General features: G+C 41.1%; 1 protein-coding gene across 1 annotated transcript in view; it reads left to right on the top strand.

Moving 5' to 3' along the window:
• The window catches only part of ano9b (anoctamin 9b), a 44,525-nt gene that overhangs the window by 1,926 nt on the left and 16,566 nt on the right, over positions 1-26,033 (top strand). The window contains exons 2-13 of the mRNA XM_037697635.1: positions 3,564-3,629; positions 5,083-5,148; positions 14,135-14,254; positions 14,348-14,487; positions 19,034-19,080; positions 19,254-19,312; positions 22,906-22,985; positions 23,472-23,606; positions 23,835-23,928; positions 24,126-24,186; positions 24,258-24,340; positions 24,911-25,015. Of these exons, the coding sequence (XP_037553563.1) occupies positions 3,564-3,629; positions 5,083-5,148; positions 14,135-14,254; positions 14,348-14,487; positions 19,034-19,080; positions 19,254-19,312; positions 22,906-22,985; positions 23,472-23,606; positions 23,835-23,928; positions 24,126-24,186; positions 24,258-24,340; positions 24,911-25,015 (1,056 nt within the window). The remainder of the gene's footprint in view (positions 1-3,563; positions 3,630-5,082; positions 5,149-14,134; positions 14,255-14,347; positions 14,488-19,033; positions 19,081-19,253; positions 19,313-22,905; positions 22,986-23,471; positions 23,607-23,834; positions 23,929-24,125; positions 24,187-24,257; positions 24,341-24,910; positions 25,016-26,033) is intronic.

The raw sequence follows: 26,033 nt of genomic DNA, 5'->3' as shown, positions 1-26,033 counted from the left end.
ACTAAGAACAGGAGCATGTCTGCATTGATTTTTGCATTGAACTTAACAATTGTTTAAAATCCCTTAGAGAGGTCAAAGTCGAGAGCTTCAGATCGTTTTGCAAGGTGTTCCATGAAACAGGAGTAGAGTAAGAGAAGGTCCTTTTGCCAAATTTGGTCTGCGCTGATGAGACACTGCAGGTAATGATGTCTTGGGAGCACACGCTGTAGCTGCACTGAGGACGTAACATGTAGGAGGAGATGTATGAAGGCATCAAACCAAGAAATTATTTAAAGATGAAATGTACCAGTGTGAGGGTCTCTGTGAAGTTAATGATGACCAGTTAACCAGTGAATACAGGGTGCAGTAATGGGTACGGTAGTTACAACCAGTTATGAATCTTAGCACACCGTGATGGACAGCGTCCAACATCTGTAAGGTGCTTGCAGGAGCATTCATATAAATAATGTCACCATAGTCAATGGACAGAAGTAAAGGGATGAAAAGAGAGTCCAGCCAGGATGAAAGTTTACAAGACAGTGGTAAGACTAACTATGTTGTATGGTACAACTGGGAGATAAATTTAAAGAGGCCAGACTGAGATGGTTTGGACATGAGGAGGGACAGTGGGTGCATTGGTAGAGAGATAGAGAGATGTTAGAAATGCAGTTGCCAGGAAAAAGACAAAGAGGAAGGCCAAAGAGAAGATGTATGGATGTAGTTAGAGAGGACATGAAGGTAGTTGGAGTGAGGACAGAAGAGACAGAAGACAGAGTGAGATGGAGGAGGATGACTCGCTGTGGCGACCTCTGAAGAGGGAAAAGCCGAAAGAAGTGTTTCCTAGCGTTCAGAGTTAGACAGGATCTATTTCTGAAAAAGAAACCCGATTTTATTTTCAATCTCTTTACCAAATTTTTGACATGAGGCTTAAAAGAGCACCTACCAAAATTATCAATTATTTGTAAGAATTGACAAACTCAATAGAAACACCTTTCGTATATAAGATTGAAGGAAGGACTTCGGAACTGACTTGCTGTATGAAAGCAACAACCCTTTGGTTTATCAGCATTTAGCACCAGTTTGAGATGGAACAAATCTGACTGGATGATGTTGAATGCAGATTGTAAAAGCTGGAAAACCTTAGCAGCTGTTTAGCTCGAAAATAAAGAACTGTGTTGTCGGCATAGAAATGTAGGGATGCATCAGGAATGAGCTGACCTACATTACTTATGTAGATTGTGAAGAGGGTGGGACCTAAGACTGAGCCTTGTGGTACACCATTATTAACAGTTAAATAGCTGGAAGAATTAGCATTATGATGAAGGCATTGCCTTCGATCTGAGAGGTAATTAGAAAACAAACCGAGAGTATGGGCTAAGAAACCAATGTCTGGGAGCTCATGACATAAGATGTCATGGTCTACAGTACCAAAAGCTTTAGACAGGTCTAAGAAAAGTGCAGCACAATAATCCTTAGCATCAAATGGTTCAATAACATTGTTACAAACTTTCAGCAAATCGGTCATTGTGCTGTTATTTCCTAAAACCAGATTGATGGGAAGATAAGATGTCGAAATAATCCAAATACTTCTTCACTTGAGTTTTTATCAATTTTTCTAAAATCTTAGATAAAATATAGAATTTAGAGATTAGATAGTTGTTCAGTTCGGGTCTCCTTCTTTCAGTATAGAACGAAAGCTGTTTGCCAGGTGTTTGGAACAGTATTATGGTTTATGGACAAAGGTGAAATATATTAAAATATAAATTGACCTTCTTTATTAGACAAGCTGTAGTCAAGATTTATTCAGAGTTTTCTTCAACAGTGGCTTTGTCTTGAGCCTGGGCAACAGTTGCTGAAGCACAGTCTCTCCCATCTCTCCTGCTGAAGCTTCTACTGTAACTCCTCCAGGGTGGTCCCAGGTGCCTTGATGGCCCCCACCAGGATATAATATAGAAATTCTGCCTTAAGCTCAAGTTCAAGTATCTTTATTATCCCGAGGGGCAATTAGTTTCACAGTCAGTAGATGTGTACATATACACACACATGCACATACACACATACACAAATACACATATATACATACGCATACATATATATATACACAAGACATTAAGACATTAAAGTAACAGTATTGAAATTAGTGTTCATTGAGAAACCTGATTGTTACAGGGATGAATGAGTTTTTCAATCCGTTTGTTTTACATCTGGGCTGCAGAAACCTGTACATTATTCTTTGCACAGAGTATTCTCCATTTTCTTAAAAACCATTGATATTATGAACAGTAGACTTTGGAAAATTCAAAAACTTCCCAATTTTCTACACTATTCTGAAATTGTTCCAATATTCTAAATATTTAAATATTTTTGTATTGAACGCTTTTTGAATATTTTAAATGCAATTTTTTTTCAGACCGGTGAGTCTCAATGTTTTTAATTTTCCATTTCCAGTTAATCTAATTAGCTTCAAAATGCTCCTTCAGCTGTTTATGTTTCATCCACTTATTTTGCCAGCCTTTTGTTGCCTAATGTTGCTATCAAATTCAGAATCTATTGTTTTTGTAAAAAATGGTAAAACGTCATCATAGAGTGAAGAGGGGACTTAGAAATACCGTAATTGCCTGTGTATAAGCCGCTACTTTTTTCTCATGCTTTGAATCCCGCCATTTATAGGAGCGGCTAATTTATGTATTTTTTTTAGAATACAATATTTTATTTAAATATTTTATTTTGACAGGCTGCCAGACTTCCTACTTCTGAACAACATTTTCCTTTGAGACACGTGGGCACTCATAGCTGCCCAACACACACACCTCTTGGGGGCAGGCTTTTGTGACACAGACAGAGTTAATGCCATAGAATTCTTGACAGAAACATCTCGTTCATGATTCCAATTTATCTTCTAAATGTCCATTATCCCCCACTCTATTGCCATGGGACCAGAAATTGTCCTATTGCCCAATAAGGTACCTACCGTAATTCATCCTGTGAGCTGGATAATGGAAACAAAGGCAATGTGCTGACTTCCATTTTTGTATGTGGCTGCATCTAGGACTAAAAACGGTCACTATCAAAAATTGGGTTGCCACGTCAAAATCCAAGATGGTCCTTGCTATATATATATAAATATGTGTGTGGTGGCTGAAGATTAATCTGTGGTTGTCAAGGCTACCATTGGCCACCCCCTGGCTTCACCATTGCACCTGATGGTGGATAGTATTACTCCTTCTGCATACCAGGTTCTGTCACTCTGCACTGCTTCAGACAGCCAAACAACAACAACAAAAACTACCTCTAATGTTATCCACAGTGTAGCTCCTACCTACTTGAATATCTTCCACCAAAAACATTAGGGATTGAACACAAATTAATACAAAATAGAAACTTTCACTATTGAAATTTCTTAGTGATGGGGGACATGAACATATCACTTGTTTTATTTACATTTTACACAATGCCCCAACTTTTTAGGATTTGAAGTACCGGTAGTACATGTTTCATACTCTTTTACTGTTCAGTAAACACAACCTGAAAATGACTCCATTAGCTGAAATGTATTTTAATCCTGTTTTGTTTTTGGTGTGTAGGACAACGCTGAGCTGAGAGAAAAGGATGACGACAGCCACTGCTCTCAGTCTTTAATTTCTTCAGTGGTAAGAGTTTTCGTTTTATTAAACAAATAATAAAATATCTGTAAACTGGCTCATCTTTGACATGCAAACACAGACGATACCTGTTCATGTAAAAAGTAGATGAGCCTTATTATTCATGCAGTTTTATCTTCTTTAAGTGTTCAGGAATAAACAGTAATGTTGTCTCATGACTCATTTGCTGTGTAGATAAAGCTGAACTGTCAGCCGCAGTTCACCTTGATAAGTGGAGTTCAGCTTAAAAAGTAAACTTCAGCATGGTTTTGAGCCGGGCTTTAGATTAAACGGGAGTAGAGAGGTTATTCAAATGTGGCAGTATCAGGTGTTCAGGGTGACCTGATAACAAAAGGATAGCAGTCTGTTCACACCTGACTGTGGCACATATTCCTCTGTGTTTTGAATGCCCGCTTGTTATCAGATCTCAGTTACCTGCTGTATATACAAATTAACCTGCTGTAGCTGTCAGCAGGGTTACTCATGTCTGTACTGTCACAGATACTTTTAGTGGTGTGGGAATCATCAACACATATTAACAGTGTTTAGATTTATCTGTTGCATGTATTCTACTTTTTTAATAAGCTTAGTTTTGTAACCGAGTTGATGTGCTTTTTTTTTTTTTTTTTTTTTTTTGCTTGAACTGGACCGTTTATAATCAGAATTTTGAAATAGTTTCTGAATAAAATCTTGAAGAACTACACGTGCTTACAGTAACCTTCAACAGTACAGCCATTATGTGTGTGCGCTGTGTGATGCATCTTATCCCCTTCTCAGCTCTGACCTTACATTCTGCTGTGATTTATTAAATCATCGATTTTGAGATGCAGAAAAAGTTTCAAAGAAGGTTCATAAGACCTCCCAGACAGATCAGGAGCTCTGACAGTGCATTGTTTCCTGTAAGGCCCCATTCACGTAGGATAAAATCCAGCTACAGCATTAAAATCAGCTGAAACATGAATTGAATTTGCTTGTTATAGATCCGGCCTTCTTTAAATACTCTTAATTGATTCAGTGTTCTAACATATCTTTGTCCAATTAATGTACAAAAGAAAAATGGATCAAAATAGTGTGAATGCTTCATAATAATTCACACTATTAGCAGCAAATTGCTCCTCTATCTGTTTATTATTCCTGCCACTTACCAGCCTTTTGTGGCCCCATCCCAATTTTGGAGATGTGTTGTTGCCGTCAAATTCAAAGAAGTTTTTGTGAAACTAGTAAAATGTCAGATTAAACAAGTGACATGTTATAGTCCTCTGACGATCAAGTATGAGTTTAAGACATGTGCACATCATTACATACTTTTTATTCTACATTTTATACACTGTCCCAACTTTTTATGATTTGTGACTGTACATGTTTCATAACATTTTACTGCTCTGTAAACACAACCTGAATGCGACCCCGTTAGGTGAAATGCATTTTTATCCTGTTTTGTGTTTCTTCTGGTGGTGTGTAGGAAAACATTGAGCTGAATGAAATTGAAAAGGATGTCCACAGCTATCAGACTGCACGCTTTTCAGTGGTAAGCGTCTCTTTATCATGTCTTCTGAACTTTTCCTAAATTTTGAAGAGAATTGTAAACTGACTCATATATTACATGCAAATGTGGAAGATACCTCTCAATATAAAAATGTCTCATTAGTCATGCAGTTTTATCTTTTTTAAGGATTAAACAGTAATTCTGTTTCATGCCTCATTTGCCTGATACATGCATATCATGACTGAATGTGGAAATGAACTTTGCTGTTTTGTCCAGTGTGCTCCCATCATAGTCTGTCCAGCAGTTTTTCAAATTCCATAAACCAAATATCATGACGAGCACGTTTTTCTCTGCAGAATGGTATGAAAACAGGTGCAATATCCTGAACCTGTTGGTTTGGACACAATCCAGCTTGCTCACTGGATGAGTGGGTCAGGTCACGGTTAACAAGATACAGCATGTAATGCAGTTGTGAGGCGTGCAGGTGTCTGAGAGCCTGCACGCAAGGAGGTCAATGAGTAACGCTTCACTTTGCTTTTCATTTACTATGTTTACTGGAGCAGACTGACTGCTCAGTTAGAAACGGGTAGACAGAGCTGAACTGCACTATCAGGAGTTCATGGTGACCAGATCACACGAGGACAGCAGTTCACACCTGACTACTGTATAGCATACATCCCTACCTGTTTTAAATGACTGCTTGTGATCAGGTCTCAATTACCTGCTCTAAATTAAACTTTAATCAGGATTAAATTCTGTATAACTGTCATTTTTACAGATGCTGAGCTTTTTTGTAGCTTCTTGAAGTTTTGTGGGGCGATGGCTGAATCATCTCCAACACATATTCTGATCCCTAACAGATTACGCATGACAGTTCAAAACTTTGGATGCTAGTTTGATTTAATTTGGCTTCAGTACCAACCATCACTTTTCAATAGATTCAATACTTCTGTATACAAACTTTAAATGCTGCTTTATTTCATTATTGTTTTTGTCTGGAATATGAGCAACGAAAGTAGCAATGTGGCTTCATTCTTTAGTGGTGACCAGCAGAAATATTCACAGTTCTGTCAGCACATAAATTAACTGAAAACAAGGATAAACAACCTGCAACTTGAGGTTCTGCTTTTACAGGTTTATGTATTTGTTCCTGTTTTCATTTTTTTTTATTTCTCCAAATTCTGCTTCCATAGATTGTGCTGATGTTGCAGAGTAAAATGTCTCAACCATAATATATCTCCAATTCCAAAAAGGCTGGGATATTTTGTACAATGTAAATAAAAATGAAATATAATATTTTCAAATCTTCTTCATTTTTTTTCCCCTTAAACTAGCACATGCCAAAAAGTGGAGACAGTGCAAGAGTGTAAAAGTAGGTTGTATGAATGACAAACAACTGAACATTTTGCAGCTAATTAGGTGAATAGGCAAAACGACAATAAGAGGACTGCAAAAACCATTTAAGAGAGCCCGAATCTCTCAGAAGTAAAGATGGGCAGAGGTTTGCTTGCCTGCAAAAGGGAGTCTATAAAAACAATGGAACAATGTCAGACAATTATCCTCAACAAAGGATTGGGAACACTTGAATATTCCTTCATCTTCATCACCAGATGTCAAGAATCAGGAGAAATTGCCGTACAAATGATGAAACTTAAAATGAATGTTGGATGCTTGTAATCTGCTTTATTTGAGCTGGATCCTGCCAGAACAAGATCCGGGAACTTCTACATTTTGACCGGGTGTGTTCCGGCAACTGTTTGCTCAGATCCGGCAACTCAAATCTCAGCCCCTAAAAGTCAAAAGTCATTGCGCATTTTTATTCTGATTATTTATTACAAATACGAAAGGAGACGTTGCTCAGTTTGTGGAGTGAATATTATGGCTGCAGCATGGCACACCAGCTCGTGCACACACTCCTGCCCAGCGAGACGCAGACGGCATGTCCCGCGGGGATGAAGTGTCTTCCTCTATATGGCAAGTCAAGTGGCCCATTAATAGCCAGACGTGGTAAATGTGGCTATTAATAGGCCACTTGTCTTGCCACACAGGAGTGTCTCCAGACAGCTCTACAGAGTGTGCACAACTGCTGATGTGAACTCACGCATACATTTCAGACATACTAAATAAAAAAGCTTAGCTACGGTTAAAAAAAATATGAGAGAAATGTTTGATGTGTATTATTCACATTAATCACATATCAAAACAACTGCGCTAATTTGTCAAAATAACAGCGATCAAAATGTCAAAAAGACCGTCCAGTTTACTTTCATAAAATAAATGGATGGATTGTTTGTCCTTAGTTGGACAACCGAGAAGGCAGTGGTGATCACTCAGAAACATGAAGTGTGTGTGAGGGGTGACGTTTGACAGAATCGGAGCTGCTTTGTTCACACACAACCTGTTGTTGCTCCTAAAATAGTTATTGAATCAAGTGTTTACAAATGTAGGTAAACGTAGATGTTTAACAGCCCGTTAAAATGGGCTGCACCAAAATACAGGAAAGAGCATCTACTTTGTTCAAAAAATTAAGGGGGAGGAGGACACACAAGCTCCCTCCACTTCCCCCGCTAACCCCCCACGTACCCCTTCTCCCCCCACAGGCCCGCCCACTATTTGTGTTCCGGCATCAATCAGTTTACAAATTAAGCCCTGCTTGTATTGCAGCTGCACTACAATAAAAACAAGTCGTTGGTTATGTACTGTAACCCCAGATTCTATGAGTATAGGCACAGCCCTTTAAGGCTATTGATAGTGGGTTTATCCCTTCATGCGCAGCGCAGCAATGAAAACTTTAGTCCACGCCCACCTGCTGTATGGGCCCCACCCCCGGTCCGTATAATTTACGGTGAGACTGGGTAATCGGCTCCCAAATAGCTTTTTTCTTCAGCCATTTAGGAACCATTGAGGCCCAGAGTTTAAAGGGCTGCGCCTATACTCATAGAGTCTGGGGTTACAGTACGTAACCAACATTCTATTTCGTATAGGCTTCGCCCTTTAAGGCTATCGCTAGTGGGTTAAAGGCAAAGCAGGATGTAGTCTATGCCTCACTGGGTCCATTCAGACTCAACATGAAGCACTTGCTTGCACAAAAAATCATTTAATCACTCAGCCTTCTGTGTGCATAATTACTCACACTGCGACTGCATGCAGGCAGGTGTGAGCTCCAAAGTGAGGCTCCATGAAACAAAGATCATCATTCTGTCAGAACCCTGAGAACAGATTGGGTCATGGAGAAAGTAGAAACATCACGTAGATAAAAACGAATAATTGAACATGGTGATGACCAGGCAGCCGCCATACAAATATCTTCCACTGTCATCCTTCCATGCAGAGCCATGGAGGATGAAAACCCTCTGGTGGAATGCGCTGAGATTCTCTGGAGGATCCGGTCCAGATGAACTGTAAACTTCAGAAATAGCCTCACACAACCAGTGTGAGAGGCGCTGGGTGGATAGAGGACGTCCTGAAGAGCTGTCCCAGTGATGCACAAACATACGCTGAAAGCGGCGCAGTGCGGCCATGTGTGCCACGTAACATGAAAATGTACGCATGGGACAGAAGGAGGTGAGATGCTGCTTCCTCCTCAGAATTATGAGGAAGAGGATAAAACCCATCCAAGTTATCACTCTTGATCTGAATGAACTTGTGATGCTTTTCAAAGCAGGGTTAAAATGCAGTACAGCTGAACTGCCGTTAGCTTGAATTCTGAGACATGAGGGAGCAATAGAGAGAGCAGATAATCACTCACTTTCTGTGTCAATGTCAGAGCTAACAGCAGGGCTGTTTTAAATGACAGACATTTAAGTAAAACCTGATCTAAAGGCTCAGAAGGAGCTTTGGTCAGAGTGTGCAGGACCATCATTAGGTTTCACTGTGGAGCTATTGGACGTGACACCGGTCTGTGTCTTGATACACCTTTCAGGAAATGCTTCATCAATGGGTGATTAAAAACTGTTCTGTCACCGAAGCACTTGTGACAGGAAGAAATATCTGCAGCATAAGTCTTAATTGTGCTGAACGCTAGATTTCTGTCCATCAGCTGCTACAGAAAGGACGGCATGCTACCTAGTGGACATGAGATGGCCTCTACACCTTTCTCCGTGCCCCAGTGCTTAAAAGCTGTCCATTTTGATGTAAGCACATAAAGGAGCATTTTTGGCCATGGGCTGTGAGCGAAGGCATCCAATCCTAACAGTGGGTCGTCTCGTGGGCTCAGTGAGAACCATAAATGACACTGGGCGTTCTCCCATGCGACGGACAGATCCACTGCTGCTCAGCCAATCCTGCTCCAAATCCGAGAGATCAGCTCGGGATGGGGGCTCCAGTCTCTGTGGCGGGGACCGCCCCTCGACATGATATCCGCTCCCCTGTTCAGGACGCTAGGAATGTACACTGCTTTGATGGAGAGCAGGTTTTTGTGTGCCCAACACAACAGCTGTTTTGCAATGCGTAACAGTTAGGCTGAGCGCACGCCTCCCTAATGGTTTATGTAAGCTGCCGTCACTTTGTTGTCTGTGTGGATCAGAACATGCTGATCCCGCAGCAGGGGGCAAAATGCTGAGTCATGTTTCAGACCGTGAAAACATTCTAGCACATTTATGTTAAGCGGCATGTGGTCCAGCCACTGTGCTCCCACTGCTTGGGCCAGACACATTCCTCCCAGCTTGACAGGAATGTGTCTGTGAAAACTGAGACGTGTGACATAGGCCTGCTGATGGGAATGCCCTCCGACAGAATGAGGGGGTTTCCCCAGTGATTCAGATTGGTCCTCACGGAAGGGGGCACAAAGATAGTCCGCCTCTTCTGGCGCACAGGATCTATGCGCAGGCGGGAGAACCATCTTTGAAGGTGTCTCATGTGAAGTAGGCCCAGCGGAACCACGATGTGGGCCGCTGACATCGTCCCAGGCGTCGCATGACAGGTAGAACTGTCACTATGCTGCAGAGTTTGACACGGCAGAGCTGAGCTGATAGAGCTTCAGCTCTCAGCTGTGATAAACGGGGCTCTCATTGTAGTTGAGTTTAGCTCCACTTCCAGATAAACAATCATCTGGGACGGACGAACTGAACTTTTTTCCAGTTTATAGAAAACCCCAGGTTTAGCAGGTGTAACACTAGCGTTTTGGTCTGTGCGACTGCTTTCTAACTGGACCGAGCTAATAAGAGCAGATTGTCCAGATAAAAAGAATTCTCATTCCTGCCATGCATAACAACTGCAGAGCCATCTCCATGCATTTCGAGAACGTGCGTGGGGTGTTTCAGAATGATGGAAATGTGAAAATATGCGCTCTTCAGATCTATGGAGGTGAAAACCAGTCGTTCTGGTGAAGTTCTCCAGCAGCTGTTTGTCAGCATGTAGAATTGTCTCCCCATGATCGAATTGCTGAACATGAACAGGTTGAGAATGGGTCTCATCCCTCCGGTTTTTTTTATCAGAACCAGGAAGTAGTGGGAGGAAAAAAAACCCGTATTTTCCTCTCCGTTTGGAACTCTGGAAATCGCGTTTTTCGTCAGAAATTCCTGAACTTCTGACTGGAGAGACGAGCTCTGTTCTGGAGAAGACAGAACCGTCTCTATAATCCCTCTAAACGGTGGGGTTTGAACTGTGAACTGCAGCATGTAACCCCTTCTGATCAGATGGTCCGTCCATTTGTCCAGGGAACACACTCGCTGCCACTCTGAGTAACGCTCGGAGAGTGGGCATGCATTTGTGTTGTGTCATGCTTCTCATGAACGTCAACCAGACTAAAAAGCCTTACTGCCAACACTCGCTCCGGAGATTCTCCGGGGGGAACCCAAGGGGGGCTCCAACAGAAAAAAGGGCTGTATGTGTGTCTCTGTGCTGAGCCCAGGCTGTGGTCCCACATTAGAGCTGAGGTGAGCTGGCGCTCACTGAGAGGAGGTGTGAGCGCTTTCTGAGTGAGACGCCATTTCGGTGGAGGCTGCAGCTGTCGTGGAGAAACACGTTTACTTCCGCTACGCTGTGAGTGGGCAGAAAACAGGAGAAAGTAAAAACGGGCTCTGGCTGAAAACGAGGGATTTTACCGGACTCGGTCTGCTGAAAAAACATCATTTTAGCTGACGTGGCTGACGAGTGTTTTGTGATATTTACTGAACTGCGGTGCCATTTAAAACACTGTTTAGAGGTTTCTGGCTCGTTCTGTGTGGGGAATATGTGAAGAGAGGCAGCTGTGAGATCAGCTGATCTGACAGTCTCAGATGAAAACTTTAATTTCAGAGGTATTTCTGTTTTATATCAAAACATACATCATCAAAAAACACATACATTCCTGTCAAGGATCTGTTACCTCGTGGAGGGGGCCGGCGGAGGAGCGGAGCGTGAAGCCGCTGCAACTGCTGTGGAGCACCTTTGCTGCTGTCTCTGGCCAAGGCGGTCCCTCCAGCAGCCGGAGGGGCGAGAGGAGGACTGTGATGTCACCAGATGGTGTACAGTTTCTGAGACCTCCTCGGACCTCTGCGATTTCTCAAGGATGGTCCTGAAGTTGGCCCCGAACAACGCCTCTGGAGTGATGGGGCCCTCCAGCAGGTCTTTCTGCAGCCTCTCGGACAAGGATGGCAAGAGGCGGAGCCATGTGGTCCTCTGGATCATGGTCATCCGGGTGGCGATGCGGGACAGGCAGACCGCAGAGTTGGCACACATGTTTAAGATGACATCAGCGGCTATACAGAGAGAGCTCTTTGTCTCCTCCAGCAGGTCTGCTTCTTCCAGCCTCTTTGAAATGCTGTAGGCCAGCAGAGCGATGTTGTTGTTCACTGCGACTGCCTAGGATGTGCACTGGTGAGCTCGGTTGGAGAGCTTTGTCACCCTCTGGTCATGCTTTCCTGGAGGGATAGGTTGCCAGTCCATCCTGGAAGCTTTTGCCCCAAGCGCCTCCACCAGGCTTGGCTCCAGTGGGGAGAACCGAGGGAAAAAAACACTGATCGGTAAAAACTTTCCACTTTGGAGAGGGAGGCGAAGGTGGAGACGGATATCTTCATCTTGCCGGGCCAAGCTGCAGCCTCGTTCCAATGTGACGTCACAGCTGGACAGCGAGGCCAATTGGTATCAGGGTGACGAGCCGGGGTGGAGCCAAACCTTCCCGCCAGATCATCCGATCAGGGTGGAGGGAGGCGAGGGACAGAAAGTCCCTTTGTGTTAGCAGCCTCCTGGATTATGCCGGGCAGCTCCAAGAGGAGGATGCCAACGGCTGGGAGTGGTGTGGTCGCTGACGTGGGAAGACCCGAGGTGGCTGAGCATCCATTCAACCGCTCCTCTTCCATCACTATGCTCTCCAGGAGGGAAGGGGCAGCGAGGTTGTTTCCAGCATCGCCTTTCTCGGAGGAGTCATCCGATTCACTGTGTGACTCTCCGTCCCGCTACGGAAAAAAACACTCAGCGGAGCTGCTGCCTGCATCACCTTTTTTCGAGGGAATCATCTGATTCACCGCTTGGAAAAAACGTTAGAAAAGGCGATGGTGTTGTCCAGCGAGTAGCGGCCCGCCACGGAAAAAACACTCAGCGGAGCTGCTGATAACATCACCTTTTTCTAGGGAATCATCCGATTCACCGTGAGGAAAAAACGTTAGAAAAGGCGATGGCGTCGTCCAGCGGGTAGCTGCCCGCCACGGAAAAGCACTCCTCTGCGCTTACCTTGAACAAGGTTGCTCGTCTCTGCTTCTCCTCGGGGAGGAAGAGCTCACGGGGATGGCAGGAGGTTGGCGTGGCGGAGATCCAGGCATCCTTAGCAAAGGTTGTGCCGGTCAAAGCTGGACATCTTTTCCTTCTTCGCTCTTCTGACAGTGCTAGCTAGCTGGCTGAATAAAAAATGGGGAGCCGATTACCCGGTCACACCGTAATTTATACGGACCGGGGGTGAGGCCCACTCAGCAGGTGGGCGTGGACTAAAGTTTTCAGTGCTGCGCGCGAAGGGATAAACCCACTAGCGATAGCCTTAAAGGGCGAAGTCTATACGAAATAGAACTAATATTTTTATGAACATAAGTCCTGTACATGGGCTCAGGAACATTTCTATAAATTATTGCCAGTAAACCCAGTTTGCTGTGTCACCCACATACAGATTAAAGCTGTAGCATGTAAGAGAATCCATGTGAACACCGTCTAGATATGCTAATGTTTTCTCTGAGTCAAAGCCAATTTAAAATGGACTGAAGCAAAGTGGAAAACTGTTCTGTGATCAGACGAATTGAAATTAGTTTTGGAAATTACAATACTGTGTCCTCCGTCCTAAAGAGGGATGGAAGAACCATTCAGTCTATCAACAATTTCCTGCAAGATCAATCAAGTTCCATCTTATTTTATCAGCACATGGTTCAAAACCATGACTCTCTGATGGTATGGGGTTGCATTTGTTCCTCTTGCATGGACAGTTTGCACATTTGGAAAATCACCATCAATACAGGAAAGTGTACGGTTTTTAGAACAACATGCTCCCAAGTCTTTACGAAGGAAGACTTTGCATACTTTAATAATACAATGCTAAACCACATTTTGCATCAAGTACACCCATTTGTCAAGTAATTGTTTTCTTTATCTGCTTTTGTATATTTAAAAACATTTTTTCAAATGTACAGAACTTACTTAAAAACTTTATATGTTGAATTTATACCTGCTGTCAGAGAGTGAGAAACTGAAGAAAAAATTTTGAGAAAAGTTTTTCATTTCATGGACTCATTTTTTTTTTTTTTTTTTTTTTGTTTGTTTTTCACACCAAATGAATTCTAAGTAATTAAGTAAAAAAAAAAAAAAGAAAGAAACTGTACAGATGACCTGACTGAACATTGCTGGATTTTTACCAGGAGTATAGAGCATAAACTTACTAATGTAAGTAATTTAATATTAATAAACAGGTACATCAGGAAGTTTGATAAATTTTACTTTGGCATTTTCAACACTACTCATGATGTGTTTTCTTTGGAGAAATTTACAATTTGTGGTCATTCCATTCACATTTATTGTTAAATGTTTTTCATCTAACTGTAGGTTATAATGGTATTTTGTCTTTGAACAGCCTCCACAAAAAACATTTGACTTTGTACTGGTGGCCAACAAGGAGGACAATAACAAGGAACATTCTCAAAAACAAAAAGACTTTATGCTGGAGCTTAAAAGGAAAAACATCACAGTCACGGTGAGTTTCTGCAAAGCGCTGCGAAGTTGTACAGTGTTCATTTCCTGAAACAAAGAGAAACCATCAGTGTGTGTGTGTGTTTGTGCTTAATAGAAAATAACACACGATGAAAAAATATTTTTTGGCCTTCGTGCTCCCATTGAGATGTTTGAAGATTATCAGTATCTGCTCAAAGTTTCGGACTCCTGCAACTGGTGTGGAGAAGTAAAGGGAGTCGTCACCCAGGCTAACAGGTAGATAACACACACCTTAATGAAACCTGTAAAGGTAGTTCTAGGAAACTGCTTTGTAGCTTTGACACTTTCAGAAAAAATGTGACTAACCTTTAAACAGCAGAAACGACAGCCTTAAAAGTGACTGCAGAAATGGATTCTGACTTTTGTATTTTTGATAATTAACTGTTTAATAAAATGTTTTTTTTTAGCATAGTAATCCTAGAAGACCTGACAGCATACCTTCCCTTCAACAGCCATTATACCAAAAATGTCCTCCCTCCATTAAACTTGTTCTCAAAGCTTTAGATGTTTAACTGAATTGCTCCATATGACGTTAAATTATCTGGTTCTTTCCGATGGCATCTCAAACTACAGGTCCTTTTGATGTCGTCTTATGCTGAATTCAAATCCATCCCAAGACCATAACGTGACTTACCTGTTTTGCTAAGAAGACTAAAACAATAGATTTACAAGTTCCAAGAAACTGGTTTGCATGTAGTCTAATAAGAGGAAACACTATTAATAGTATTGAATCATTTAATGCTGTGTTGCTAAGATCGATAGAAAGGCAGAATAAAGTTCTGTTTACTGTAAAATACTTCAAGGTATATTTAGCTATCTCTGGTGGTGCTCTGTTCCATTTTGTAGCCATACTTGCACATAGATAACATTACTGTGAAATTTTATCCTCAATACATCCTTCTTTCATCCTCACTGTAAAAGTAAGTGTCCAACAATTGATGGACCATTTGCTAATCTGCTATCATGACAATTAGCTATTTATTAGCATACTGATCAAATCTTGCTAGAATCACTAACAAGTCGGGACATTTGTAAATGTTTGGTATAATTTGGTATTAGAACATTAGTAAACCATCCTTTGGCCCTTTTAGAGTATGGAGTGGGGTCTTTGAGGATTACGTGGAACGATGGAACAGTGGTTAGTGCTGTCTTCCTACAGCAAGATCGTCCTGGGTTTAAAAGTCAGCAGGGGTTTTGTGGCATTTGCATTTTCTTGTACAAGTGTGGATTTCCCCAGATCTTCTGGTTTCCTTCCACAGTTTAAAAACTTTGATCCATTTTTAATACTCACTTGATCCAGTTCAGGGTCACTGAACTGACTCTACTGCTATTGAGTCAAGAGCAAAGGTCCCCAACCCTGGACTTCATGGCCCTCTGTACTGGATGCTTTAGCTGTTTCCTTTCTTCACACATCTGATTTAAATGTTAGTTTACTCAGAATGACCTCAAGTACAGCAGAAGCCAGTCAAGGATTCATTCATTTCAGCCATGTGTGTTGAAGGAGGGAAATATCTGAAACATGCAGAGGATCAGGGTTTGGGACCTCTGGGGACAGAATGGTGATCAGAGCAGTTTGTCACTCGCCTGTGACCCTAATCAGGAATAAAGCAGTTTATAAGCAGCAACACTTTTCAAAGTGTTTCTGTGTCCCATTAAATTGTAAAGAAGTAGTTGTATTTCAAGTTTTAATAGGTTACAAATTATAAACATTCATGCATAAAAGCTATAACGATACCTAAATTGTAACATCCACAACTAAGGTCGAGCATATTTGAAAGCCTAAAGGTCGTTGAACTTTAAACCGTGAATACGTCCTGCCTGCTGTTCGGAGGCATCGCACTGAATCTGTTGCAGGATGATGGAAGCTGATCTCAATCTACTGCCATTTTTTATGTTCAGTTACACGTCTTTGAGTATTAATGTCATTCCTGTTTTGAGTTAGTTTTTCATGTTAAACCCACACTTTTCCCTTGAACCAGTTTAAGCGGACAAGAATGTGCCTAGAGCGCTGCCTTCACCTGCCACCACTGGCTGTTGAAACACCTGGGGCCTCGTGTCAACGGTGTGCATACACAGAAAGCTTGCTTCCTCCATGTTCCACTCACGTCTTGATGTAGCAAAACAAAAGTTGAGTGAAAATGTGTGTGTATGCAAACTTTTGATCTGAAAATGTGCGTACCATCATACAAACCTTTTCAGTCAACAGTATCAAACTTCAAAATACTGAAAATTACCTAAATACACAAAAATGTGACTCAATTAGGTTTTTGAACCTGGGGTCATTTGAACACGATGTCTTGTCATCAGTTACTTCAGTTTGGTTTAAAGCTGAAAGAGTGTATTTCAGTGTATTTCAGTGTATGTTCCAAATAGGTATCTCTGCAGACAAATACGGAAGGTGTATCTGGAGAGCTACATCTGATTGGACAAAAAAAAGGCTGGACAAAAAAAGGCGTTCATGTTAACCACAGACATATTATGTCTATGGTGTTAACCGGTTCGACATTGGCAGCGTCTCCATACCTACTCTTTCCGCCTCTCTTAACACATAACTTCTGGCTACATTTCAAAATGAGAGCAACATAAATGGGTAGTGGGAAGGCCTAATGTTTGTTTTTTAATACCTCCCCATTACATTAAAAAACAAAATGTGTTTTGTTTGTTGAATAATGTGAAGAAAGTTAATGAATTCATAAATAAAGAAAAATGAAGTAACCAAAATATTAATGATACTTAAACTGGCTTTGGGACAAAGAATGTTTTCTTTAACTTCACATTGTCTTGTTCAACCTTTTAAAACAGTCACTGCAGATGAGTGATTGTCAGTTTCTGTCAGATTTCTGCAACTGGAGCAGATATTTCTGTTTACTGGTTAACTTCCTCAGCTGTCTCACATTTTAAGGGTCAATCCTACTCCATGTTTCAGCTCCTTTCATAGATCAGATCTCATAGAAGAACTTCTAAAGAGCTAATTTTGTTTTTGGAGTTTGTTTTGGGCCATTATCTCGTCACAGGACTCATGATCTTTAATTGCGACCAGACTTTTTGACTAATAGGAGCAGGTTTCACTTCAGATGTTTCATATTTCATTGTACCCAGACCACACTCAAGCCAACCTGTGTCAGGTGCAGCTACAACCCAAGGACTAAAGAGAATCTTCTTGTGTTTGACAGTAAACGCTGGTTCTTAGAAACCTTCAGTTAAAAAAAAAAAAAAAAAGCTGACGTAACAACTAAAGAGCCAGAAAATATAGCTAGCCAATCAGTGTTTGCCCTCTAGAAATGCCCACTTTTGGTCTACAGAGAACTCCTTCTTGTATATTGCACATGCAGTAAGTGGTGTCTAAAAATATTGGAAAAGAAATGATGGGGATGTCCTTCCTTTCACTCCCACTTTTTTGTCTGACCATTTAACCTTTTTCTTACTGCTGTTAGTGTGCTGCTCTGACAACTGCACTCTTTGCACACGTGCCAAATACATTTTTACATCCCTCATCTTCTTAAGAAGCGTCTTTTACTCGCATTATATGAGAGTCCTAATTTTCCTGCATCTAGATCTAATTTTTGATCGTACCGAGTGGGAATTAAACATGCAAGACATATTTACACCATTTACATTTTTAAATGGGGGTCGTGTCAGAGGAGGTGTCTAATGTACTCCCAGTTCCACCTTCTTTGAGATGTATGAAGGAAAGTTGCACAAAAAAGTGACTGCACAGGATTTGATTAATTTAAATATTTTTAGTGTATGCAGTATTTAGGTGTTATCCCCACCCCAACTTTTAGAATGAAAGTTCCATCCTCTTTTATTCTTGAGGCCCCTGATCTTGACGACTCTCCCCACAAGTCCTGGGTCCATGAGAATGTTGCTTTCTGTTCCTGTTTTTAGGCTTGGCCTTTACAAACCCTTAGAGTCAAAGCTCAGTCACCAGGCCTGTTGGGAGAGAGGAATCAACGTTATGCCTCGATCGCATTAATGACGTCGTTTCACCAATAAGTTGTATTAAAGAAAGAGCTGGGTCAAAAGCAAAGCTCTTCATTTTCTACTGTCTGTTCCAGCCCACATATATAGTCATGAGGTATGGATCATAACCAAAAGAATGACATACACATGCAAACATCTGAAATACTGGTAGGCTTCCTCTAGGGGGGGCCCGGCTCAGCCTTGAGGTTGGGTTGGGAGCTCTGGCATTTGGGGGAAGTACAGCATAGAGCCACTGCTCCTTCTCGTATAGGAGGGACTGAAGGTGTTTCAGGCGTCTGATTGGGATGTCTCCTGGGCACATCACTCTTTGAGACCCTGATGCAGAACAAATCGATCCTCTCTGGTCTGGAATGCTTTGAGATCTCCTTGGCAGTGTTAAGTTTAGCTGGAGAGATGAATGTTTGGGCTGGACCTGTTGCCTCTGTGACCCAAACATAGTTTTTCATAGTTCACTTAAACTTTTGACATAATTCTCCAGCTCTCGCCTGTTTTATCTGTTGAACATGGATTTGTACGAACAAACAGAATAATAGACAATATTTCCCCTTTTAAAATGTGTTTTTATTCATTCAGGATTGTGTTGTAAAGTAACTTTAATCTTTGTTATTAAGCGAAATTATGACAGTCCCTCTGTTACGATACAAACACATCTTGGACAGGGGTTTTGAAGTCTTCAAATGTCTGCAGGTCTGATGTCATTATCTCAGTCAGATGGGGATATAAACTTGTTCCATGGTCTCTACATTAATACTACTCTAACCTTTACTGTTCCCCACAGGATTCGTATTGTTAATTTCATTCTCCATCATACATTCAGCAAAAAAGGTGAGTGGGATTAGTTTAGGAAGGTTTAATTATAATTATCATAATAATTGTATTATTTGTAATGAAGTATGTCATACCGAACATAAACCATAAAAACATTAATGAATTGTAATTAAATGTTGTCTATTTTTATTTATACACATCTTTTATGTGTACATGCTTTTTGTTTCCAGAGAGCCTGAAGGACTTGTTAAAAAAGGGTGTGTTTGAAACCATGTTCTGTCTTCATGAGGTGAGCACCTTTTAATAATAGTCTGTAAAAGTATTCAACCCTATTAGTATGTTTTTTGGATTTTGCTGCCTTATATGAAATTTAAATGGATTTTAAATTTGATTTAAAGGTAATATTTTCCCTAAATACTCTAGATTAATAAAGTTAAATGGTGGAAAAAAATTGTTTTCATAATACTTCTGTTAGAAAAGGTGACATTGGGTTGATTGGGTCAACTATTTTCCCACATGAAGGCAGTCCCCTTTAATGCAGATATAACTGTTGTAGTATTTAATTTTTTATTTTATTGTTTAAAAATTTTTCCAGCTATATGTTGGTGCAGCTATTGCACTAAAATGAGGTTTTGATAATAAGTAAGGCTGTAATTGTTGCTTGTGCATTGTGAATGTCTTTTTACATTTCGAATGAAGTCCTGACACTAGTTCAGAAATGTTCAGAAAGTAAACTACTTAGTTTTTGCTAATGTCGACAATACTCAGCTAAACTGTAATTTAAGACTAAGGTTATAAAAGCTTTCACTCACTGTCAGATATGTTTCACAATATAGTTCCAAACCCCAACAGGAAAACTGTAAAGAGCAATAATTAGACTATTTACTCATGGCTGACTCTGTTTGACTTGAGCTACTATTACGTTTAGACAGGGAGTCGAGACAGGAGGTTCAGCAGGCAGAAGCTTGTATAACAGCAATGTTGAGTTGGTAACAGTTTACTTTAGAGAAGTCTATTATCTAATGTGTTCTTGTGTACATATGAGAAACAACATATAAAATGTATTATTACTTGTAATATAGAATACAAAAAGTCAACCCTCCCAGCCATTTTTTTCTTCCTCTTTTGGGAGGGTCTAAGTCTTAACTGGTGGACTCAAATCCACTCTTTCCTTCTGTAAGTGGAACCTTAATTAGAAGCTACACACTGCATAGAGCTGGGCTTCTTGAGAGAGTTAATAAAAGAATAAAAAATATTGAAATGCTTTAAATATTTTCCCCAAACATGTCAAATAATGTGCTGTGGTCAGATGAGATCAAACTAAAACTTTGAGGCCATCAAATACAACACAGTTTCAGAGATAAATCTATTCCTCTCATCAAGCTGAGAACACCATCCATACAGTTAATCATGGTGGTGGCAGTATCATACTGTGGGCATGGTTTTCCACAGCAGAGACTGAGAAACTGGTCAGAGTTGAAGGAAAGATGGATGACAAAATACAGATATCCTTGAGATTTTTAATTTTTAAATCTTTCATATATTTAAGACCATGATGGAAGTTCACTTTGTAGAAGGACAATGACCCTAAATGCACACCTGAAGCAGCACTCTAGTTTTAATTAACCTATTACCGGCAAATGTCCTGGAATGACCCCGTCAATGTCCAGACCTTAATCCATCTGGAAATCTGTGTTGGGCACCAGCATTGCTAATCCCAGTCAAAGGACCTGGAGCAGTTTGGTCATGAAAACTAGACAAACGTTTCAGTGACTACATGTGCCAAGCTTGCGGAGATGTACCTGAGAATACACGCTGCTGTAACGGCTGCAAAATGTGGCTCTACAAAGTACTGAGTTCCCTTTTGTTCAGAACTACACAAGTATTGTGATCGCCCCTTTGCAAAACCAACCTGAAGACGTCTATTTCCACACAAGTGCTACATAACCAGGAGGCCGAACATGCAGACAGGTTCACATTTTCCACCACATGCATGAAGCCCCAACCTCCAAACAAAAAGCATTTTGGTCCCACAAATGAACATGACATACAGGCTTGCTTCAAAAACTAGGGCATGGCACAATGTTCACGGTCCCAAAGGATTATTGGAACTGTAGTCCATGGCTACCTGAAGGTTGCAATTTATTAAGCCACCTCTACTGCTCAGAGATGCCACTTCGACAAAAGCACAACTGGAGCAGCTCCAGTACAGAGAGAGGAGATCCACTTACTACTAAAAAAGGGTGTGATGGGTCTGATGTCCCATCAACTTGTATTTGTGCACACTGGTCATTCACATGAACAAACAAAGAGTCTACATTTATTACCCTGTTTTTGCCTGATGCACATGCAGTTGCAGTGATGCAGCATGCGGCTACTGTCTCTCAGAGCAGTGCTTGTCCTGGGGGTCTAAAAACACAGAGCAGATGCATTCTCACGACATCCTCCTCTTGTGACGGAATGGGGCCCACACCCAGAGGTTCTGTAACAGATTTGTAACCACGTTGACAGAGTCAGCATTGATCTTTCCCCCTCCCGAGACACACTGTCCTCAGTTATTGAATCCCAACTAATTCAGTGTTAGCTTCTCATTTGTTAGTCGACCATGTTGAAAGACACATCCTGTGGTTGTGGAAAAGATGTTCATCTGTTTCCGAATGGTCGTCTTATTGGCATGCATCAAGCAGAAAAAATATGTAAGGAGATTGCCGAAACTACAAAAATGGTATTAAGAATTGTCCAACGCATTATTGGTATGCTAGAAAGACAGTGGGGAGTGAGCATCAGGGTAAGAAGAGAGGCAGCTGAAGTGATGCACCCATCATGTCTAGTGCCAACCGTACAGGCCTGTGGGGGCAGTGCTATGATCTGACGTTGCTGCAGTTGGTCTGGTCTAGGTTCAGCAACTCTATGTGCCCAAAGAATGTCCGCTGACTACCTGAATATAATGAATGACCAGATTATTCCATCAATGGATTTTCTCTTCCCTGATGGCACGGCCATGTTCCAGGATGACAACACCAGGATCCATCAGGCTCAAATTGTGAGTGGTTCAAGGAGAATGAAACATCATTTTCACACATGTATTGACCACTGCAGAGTCCAGACCTGAACCCCATTGAGAATCTTTCGGATGTGCTGAAGAAGACTCTGCACAGTGGTCCAAATCTCCCGTCATTACAAGATCTTGGCGAAAAAATTAAAGCAACTCTAGACAGAAATAAATGTTGTGACATTGCTGAAGCTTGTGGAAAAGATGCCACCGTGAATGTGTGTAATAATCAAAGCTAAAGGGCATCCAAGAAATATATATTTTCTGTTGTCAACTGGACCTCTCCTAATGCAGTCACGTGTTTTACATCTTGGGTGTGACAGTCCATGGTATCACCCAAGCTGTTCCCTCAGCGAGGGTGTCATAAACCTGCTGGCTTGTCAGGGCTCTGTTATCCCAATCTCTCTCCATGGGTGTTTCAGAGCTAAATAAAAAAAAAACAAATGTGCCTTTTTTCAGTTAAAAATTTCTAAGTATATTTTTTATGTTTTTTCTTAATTAAATTTTTTATCAAAGTATTTTTGTAGATCTATTGCTTTTAAGTAAATTAAAATCCATTTCAATTCCATGTTTAAGGCAGTGAAGTATATAAAGAGGGATGAATACACTTGCATCCCATTTTTACTGCTTCTTTCCCCTTAGTCTGGTTTTTCTGCCCATTCAAACACAGATAAATAAGTATAGGAATAAATGTGCTGGAATGAAATGAGAAGCCTTCAACATAAACACATTTTTAGCTCTGTGGATCAGCGTTGCTCTAGCATTGACTGTTTGAAGACCAGGTCACAGTAAAACCCTGATGAAACTTCGTTTTCCCTCATGATTCTCAGGGAAAAGACCAAGTGAAGCTACAAAAACATTGGGCTCGGTGGTCGGCTCTTTTTTCATTGCAACCATTTGACGAGATCAGGTCAGTTTAATTATTTATTTTTCTTTTCTATATTTGTCACTATTGTACAGTAGAAAACGTTCTACCACCCTTCATGATTTACTTACTTGATCGTTTTGGAAATTGTTAAAATTCAGTTTTTCTATTGGCTCACACTAAATTTTAAGAAAGCCAAACCAGGAAGCCTTAAAAATGTTTGTGATCACATCATTGCTTTATTTTAAACTGAAATAAACAAGCTGTGAATTTTTTTTTTAATTATTATTATTTTTAATACACTTGTCTGTCCTTGGGTCACTTCAAACTGAAAGGCTAACCAAACTTAGTATGTTTTTTTTTTTGTTTTATTCTATTTTTTATAGTTAAGTATTAAACAAGTACATAGTGCAATAGTTGGTTTAAAATTCTGTTCTAGCTAAATGATGACAAAGACTCCACAGTGAAACGCAGCTCAGCACGATAGACCTAATAGATGGTTTTGTGGTTACGTTTTCTTTCTTCCTGCAGGAGGTACTTTGGGGAGAAGGTGGCGCTGTACTACCTGTGGCTGGGCTGGTACACTACACTGCTGATTCCAGCTGCAGCTCTGGGTGTTGTAGTCTTTCTCTATGCACTCGCCTTTTTCAACACCAGTCCTCTCATGTGAGTCGGGCATATTCAGGCATTAAAATAATCTAGAAGCATTATTTATGAAGTGTGTACAGTAAATATTCGTATTCGTAAAATCTTTACTGACTCTGAATATGTTGAATTAACTCGCAGATAAACTGTAAGATACATTTATGGCTTTTTATACAAGAATAACACTAAAATATCAATAGAACTGAACATTTACATTAAATGTTGTCATCTTGGTGTGTGTGCTGACAGTCATGAGGTGTGTGACTCCAACATCACCATGTGTCCTCGCTGTGATAAGAGGTGCCACGTATGGCAACTTTCAGACACCTGCACCTATGCTAAGGTGAACTTCATGATCTATGTCCTGTTTTTGAATAGTGGAATGTATCATGAAAAATGAAAACGTGAATACATTTTAAGGAAACAAGCCAAGCTTGTAGACACAAGCATACAGTATATTCTGCTGTGCTTGGTGTTTTATTTATTTTTTAATTTCCCATTGTTCATCAGTAACACTTGATGTCTCCCCCCCCCGTACAGGTCAGCCATCTATTTGACAATGAGGGCACTGTGGCTTTTGCCATGTTCATGGCAATCTGGGGTGAGTGTTTTATTTAATCCGCTTGGTGGATTACAAGCTGATGATGTGGATTAATTGTTTGTATTTTTCAGCCACACTATTCCTGGAACTGTGGAAGAGACACAGAGCCAGATATGTGAGTCACTGGAAGGTCTATGACTGGTGTGAGGAAGAGGTACGGTTTTCTGTCAAACTTGCTGACCTCGGAGTCTGAGTCTCTTAGCTTTGAACACAATCAACTTTATGTAGTTCTAAAAGTTATCTAGTTTTATTTGTCATCTGGTAGTTTGGTACAACAAAACTGTTCTAAATATTAAACAGATTTGAATCGAGAGTAGAAAAATTATTTGGTTCCCTTGGCTGGTTTCATTTACCTTAAAATATACTTTATATGATAAATAATGCTTCATGAATGCTTCGTTTGAAGCCCTGTCTACTTTGGCTGACCTTTTCTTATTTATTTATTTATTTATTTATTTACTTATTTGTTTATTAACTTTTATTTCCAGGCAAATCCCATTGAGATCACAGATCTCTTTTGCAAGGGAGGCCTGGACCTGAAGGGCGGCTGAAATTAGTCAGATTGTTTAAAAAATAGCTAATTTGAGATCATAATGACTGGTTATTATACTTAAAAAAGATTTGTAATTATTTTTGTTCATTTCATTTACTGTCATCAGTGACCACAGAAATTCACTTCATCGTGTTTAGTTTTTTCACTGCTTGTGTGTGTTTGTTTTCACAGGAGGAACTGATCATGGAAATAGTCAATAATTCAGAATGTAAAGCCAAAGAGTATGAACACAGTTATTGGCGTAGCACTCTGGTCCTCATCATGGTAACGGTCATGGTAAGACAAACATCACACACACACACACACACACCATGCTATGTGCTCTTTTATAAGAACTATAACTGGCACAGTGTGGACCCAATAACAAAAATCCATTTCATGCCTTACATTCCTGAAAGTTCTTGGTTTTAAAAACCCTCAGACTTGGTGAAACCAGAATTAGAAGCAGCGGTGCCGGAACAAGGGGGCCAGCCCCCCCCCCCCCCCCCCCCACACCCCCACACACACACTTTACAGCCCTGCCTGTCAGCTGGTCTCAGACCATGGTTCTGATGGTGGGGGTGGGGGGGGTGGGGGTGCGCTCAGACCGTGGATCTGATGGGGGGGCGCTCGTAGGTCTGGAGGTAGGGCAGGGTGGGTAGCATGGCGGGGACTCTGGTGGTGGGGGACGTAAACCAGGGAGCTGGCGGGGGGGGGGGGGGGGGGTAGCTCCCTGTCATGGGGGTAGTGGGGCTGGGAGGAGGACAGACTCAGGCTCTGATACATCTGGATCCTTTCAGGAACTCAGAACCAAAAATAAAAGTAAAGTTCTCCACGTCTGTTGGTTTGGAGCTGCTGCTCATGAAAAGCTGCTGCTCATGAAAAGCTGCTGCTCATGAAAAGCTGCTGCTCATGAAAAGCTGCTGCTCATGAAAAGCTGCTGCTCATGAAAAGCTGCTGCTCATGAAAAGCTGCTGCTCATGAAAAGCTGCTGCTGCTGCTCGTACACTAAAAAGAAAAGAAAAACGTAGAGAAATATTTTGTCAACACTGAATGTTGTTTCAGTCCAACTTGTTGCACTAAAGTCCAGAGAAATATTGAAGGATGCAGATCAGTCCAAACCACTTTAATCAGAGATCAGAACTTGCAGCTGCCCCATCAAACCAGAACCCCGAGGCATCTCCTTTCTCTGAACTCTGATCAGGTCTCCCACTGCGCATGCTCGAATTGTCGTTTTACTTTTTATGTCGCCAGATAAAATGATAAAGCAGTCCGGGTCCAACAGGTCCAGCAGGCCCCAGGACGGGCCGAGGCT

This window comes from Nematolebias whitei, chromosome 2 (assembly GCF_014905685.2).
Source record: "Nematolebias whitei isolate Nwh7 chromosome 2, NemWhi1, whole genome shotgun sequence".
Lineage (NCBI taxonomy): Eukaryota > Metazoa > Chordata > Actinopteri > Cyprinodontiformes > Rivulidae > Nematolebias > Nematolebias whitei.
This window is presented reverse-complemented; position numbering and strand designations above follow the sequence as displayed.